This window comes from Echinops telfairi, unplaced genomic scaffold (genome assembly GCF_000313985.2).
Source record: "Echinops telfairi isolate 266 unplaced genomic scaffold, ASM31398v2 ScPeMD7_3;HRSCAF=10, whole genome shotgun sequence".
Taxonomy (NCBI): Eukaryota; Metazoa; Chordata; class Mammalia; order Afrosoricida; family Tenrecidae; genus Echinops; species Echinops telfairi.
Window position 1 is genome coordinate 59,059,408 of NW_022103899.1, and position 4,132 is coordinate 59,063,539.

Below are 4,132 nucleotides of genomic sequence, written 5' to 3' on the forward strand. Positions count from 1 at the left end.
ATGTTGGAGGGAGCTTCAGAAAGTGCCTGGAAACATCCCATTATCTTCTCATTCCACTTTCCCACACGCTCCGCGAGGCTGCTAACTGTATTGCCCGTGGCCCTCAAGTTGATCCGGACTCAGGGAAACCGTACAGGGCAGGGTAGCCTGCCCCTTTGAGCTCCTGAGACTGCAAAAGAGGAGCAGGCAGCCCCATCTTTGCCCCTCGGAGCAGCTAGTGGATCGGAACTGCTGTATTATTAAGATATTTCTTCACATTGGTCAGACATAGATGCAATACATGCTGGCCCTTCCCGGCAGTGTTTGCGGCAGTGGGGACGGGGGATCTGTGTACTGTGTGGTCTCTCGGGAAGGAGGCCCTGATAGCATCTGTTCCTCTCCCCGCAGTGAAGCCCCTGGGAGCCACCAGCGAGACACGGAGCCCGGGGAGCGCCACGCAGCCCTGCGGACCTCGGTGGCCTCCCGTCTGCTGCTTCACCACAGGGTTGCTGCGTGGTGGCTAGCTGGAAGGGACAGCCTCCCCGGCTCCAACTTCGCCATGGTGCTTGGGACCCAAGAGGGTGCTTCAGGCCGCTCCTTGGAAGCCAGAATCTGGAGTGCAGATTCCCAGGCTGGGGCAGCGATCCCAGATGATGAAGATAATAATAATAATAGTAATAATAATAACCACAGCCGCCCGCTGTGTGCTAAGTGCTTTGTGAGGTTTGGTCAACACAGCCTCCACGCCGAGTCCCCCTTACCCACAAACCCACATCCCCAAGCTGCCATCCCCAGCGGGCGGATCATCTCTCTCCAGAGTGGGTACGCAAAGCATTAAGGAAGCCGGTGTTCTCCTGGCAGGGAGACGAGGCCCAGTCCCTTGGGGACTTGTTCGGTTCCAGCCCTGTGAACCTGACCCCTTTGAGCTCCAAGACCCCCAGAGCAGCATCTGACCGGCCTCCCCGGGAAGTTCCACAGCTGGAAGAGAGGAGAACAGACTCGCTTTGACCCTTTTGTGCAGAGACCTGGCCTCAGCTCAGGGCTTGGGCCCGGAGCCTCCTGAGCCCCACACTCAGATGTCCCGAGCCTCGTAAGAAGCATTGCTCTTGCTTCCCAAAGCCCAAGGGCTGGTCAGGGCCAGACTCGGGGGCGGGGGGCGGGGGGCCTCTTCTCCTTCCTGAAGTCTGGCCCTGGGCCCTGCCTCCCGTCTCCAGATTGTCCAGACTGGTCACATGTTGGCTTCTTGTGTGTTTTCCCTTCACGGACTGAGTGTTGACAGCCAGGGCTGGTGCAGCCCATGTCACCAATAAATTGTTCCCTTCCCCACTCACGGCCTTTTCTGCTGACATCAGAGCCACTCTCGGTCTGGGGTCTCTGGGTGGGCGGCTGGGTGCTGGGTGCCTCCAGCCAGAGATGGTTTCCCCCAGGAGGTATAAGCTGTACACCTGCTTCCGGGGAGCGCCTGGAGGTGCCTGGGACCCACCATTCCATAGCATTCTGGGAGTTGAGAAGACAAGTCCTGACTTCCCACCCAACAAGGTAACTCAGAGCAGGAACCCAACCGTGGTGCTGGTGGCCCTGTGCTCCCCGCAGTCCTCTGTCCCCCTCCCTTCCAGGGCAGTTGGCCTGGGGCATACTCTGGACTCCCGCCCTGCCTGTTTCTTGAATGCTCGCCTGTCTTCCCGTCTCTCCCTGTCCACCCCACCCAGAAGCAGAGAGCTTCTGCCCTCCCAGGGTGTGACCGTCTAAGAAAGAGGTGGTCATCCCTGGACTCTCTCCCTGGCCTCGCATGACCTGAAAGGGCACCACCTGGGGAGAGCATGCAGAGGGGGAGGGCGGTGTCGCTGCTGACCGACCAGCAGACGTGCCCGCGTCCGGTGAGCGGGGGCTGGGAACAAGTTGGTCTCACTGGTCCGAGGGTAGGCGTGGAGGAGCTGCCGAGATGGGCGGTCCTGAGTCAGGGTCTTGGGGCTGCAAGCTTGGCCAGAGGGGGGACTGACACTGGGTGGGGACTCACTCATGTGGCTAGGGGCTGAAGCCTCCCATAAGGCCCTCCCCAGAGGATGTGACCTACAACACAGACCCCCACCTGGAAACTGCATGTCTCTCGCTAGTAAACTCACCTGACAAATGACCCACCATCACTTCCGTCGTACACGATCGGCCACACCAGGCCAACCCTGGTACTAGGTGGTGGGAGGGGTCTACACAAAAGTTTGACCACTCAAAGGTAGGCAGCCTTGGGTGCCCTTTTGGAAGCTGCCTGCCATCGCCACTGACCCTCGCTAAACCATTCTCGCTACTGACTCACCGGGGTTCCGGGGCTCATTGCAATGGCCACACAGAACTCAGCGTTCGTGGTTATAGGGTTGATCAAGGACGTTAATAGGTTATGACGCAGACGGGAAATCCTCAGGAGAGAGGCCTTCAGTCGGGACACGGTACAAAGCTCCCTGGGGTCTGCTCACCAATGCCCGAAAGGCGCACCCCTCTGCGGTCAGCCTCCACTTAAAGGCACTCAGCTCAACCTTCCTTCGGTCAGCAAGCCCAGCTCTCCCAATTCAGTGCCCAGAGGCACCCACTCCACCGGCCAGTCCCGTGGCCCAAAGCACTTGGCTGTACTCACTCCGGGGTTTGGGAAATCCATCTCTCATGCTCTGGCTCCTGCGTTCCCAATGTCAGAGCCGGCTTCTGGCTCCGACAACTTCACTGTGCAGGGATCTCGGGACCGAGGATGCACTCCATTCCTGCCTCTTGCTGTGAGTGGTCAATGATTCACCGTTACACTCAGGTGAATGCTATCCGTGTCTTCCCAAACCCACGCAGCAAAGGCGGTTTGGTGGGAGTGCAGAGCCTTGGGCTAGAGGAGCGGCCATCTGCAATTCACTGCCCCTGCATGTCTGTCAAAGACAGTGGCCCCAGACGGAAGCTGCATGCTCCTAGTAAACTCATCTGGCAGGTGACCCACCGTCGTCTGCCGTACACTATTGGCCACCCCGGCCAAAGCTGGAGTTTCAATAGTCAAGGGTGGGGACCCTTGGGTGCCATTTGGAAGCTGTCCCTGCCCCTCACTCATCTCCACGCGGCACCTCTCAGTGCCCTCTTGACGCGCAAGTGTGACACCGGAGAGTCCTCCCTGCCCTGACCAGGTCTCCAGGGACACTTCGCAAGGCTTCCCCGTGCGGTCCTATGGCCGAGAGCCTGGGCACAGGGGTGGCCACAGGGGCTGGCTGAACTGTGGGCATGTTCTGTGGCCATCAGCCTCAGGTGGGCGTGGGAAGGTAAGGGTGCTGCTCAAAGGGACTGAATCCGCAGGTGGGGGTTCAGCAGGAAATGGAGGAGAAGGAGGGGCAGAGAGAGCAGCCAGAGACCCTGCGGGCTTCTCTCCCGCTGGATCACAAAAGCCCTGTGGGCACTGAGTTCCTCCCCCTGCTACCCAAGGAAGGCCACCAATTGGCATCAACCTGTCACCACTTGCTGGCTAGACCTGGAGGGAGCATTCTGTGCCAGACCTCTGTCTACCCCATCTTCTTGGGCAAGGACTTCCCTCAATGCCCAGGACCCTCCTTCACAGTCCCACCCACAAGAAAGCAGGGGGCGGGCACGGGGTCCATTGAGCACCTGGGTGTTAATGATGGGGGAGCACAGCCCTCCATCAGAGGGGACTGCAGAGACCTCGGTCACGAGGCTGCACAGTGGGCACAGCACCTTCGGCATCACGGCAGCCAGACAGGAGCCTGGTCTTAGCTGTCCAGAGCTGCTACAACAAAAACACTGCGTGTGTCTGGCTCTCACAAACACAGTCATGTTCTCAAAATTGAGGAAGCTGGGAGACCTCTTTAGTGCTGAAAAGCAAGGCTGTCACTTTGAGGAGTACGGGGCGCCCGACAGCAGCCACGGTGCTTTCTATCACGTCCTGCCCATGTGAGCGCTGGACGTGGAATAAGGAAGACCGGAGAAGATGGTGGCGCTGGAGAAGCCTCTGGAAAGTGCCGTGGACTGCCCACAGGACAAGCACATCCGCCTCGGAAGAAGGACCTGCAGAGTGAGTGCTCCTTAGAAGCGAGGGTGGCGGGACTCTGTCTCACAGGCATCGGACACGCTGTCAGGCGTCCCTGGAGAAGGACATCGTGCTTGGTAAAGTGGAGGGGCG

The 4,132-nt window shown here is 59.3% G+C and overlaps 1 protein-coding gene across 1 annotated transcript in view; it reads left to right on the top strand.

The window, feature by feature from the left end:
- Positions 1 to 666, top strand: part of INPP5D (inositol polyphosphate-5-phosphatase D) — a 109,060-nt gene extending 108,394 nt beyond the window's left edge. The window contains exon 25 of the mRNA XM_045294330.1: positions 388 to 666. Within this exon, the coding sequence (XP_045150265.1) occupies positions 388 to 390 (3 nt within the window). The 3' untranslated portion in view covers positions 391 to 666. The remainder of the gene's footprint in view (positions 1 to 387) is intronic.
- Positions 667 to 4,132: the final 3,466 nt, after the last annotated feature.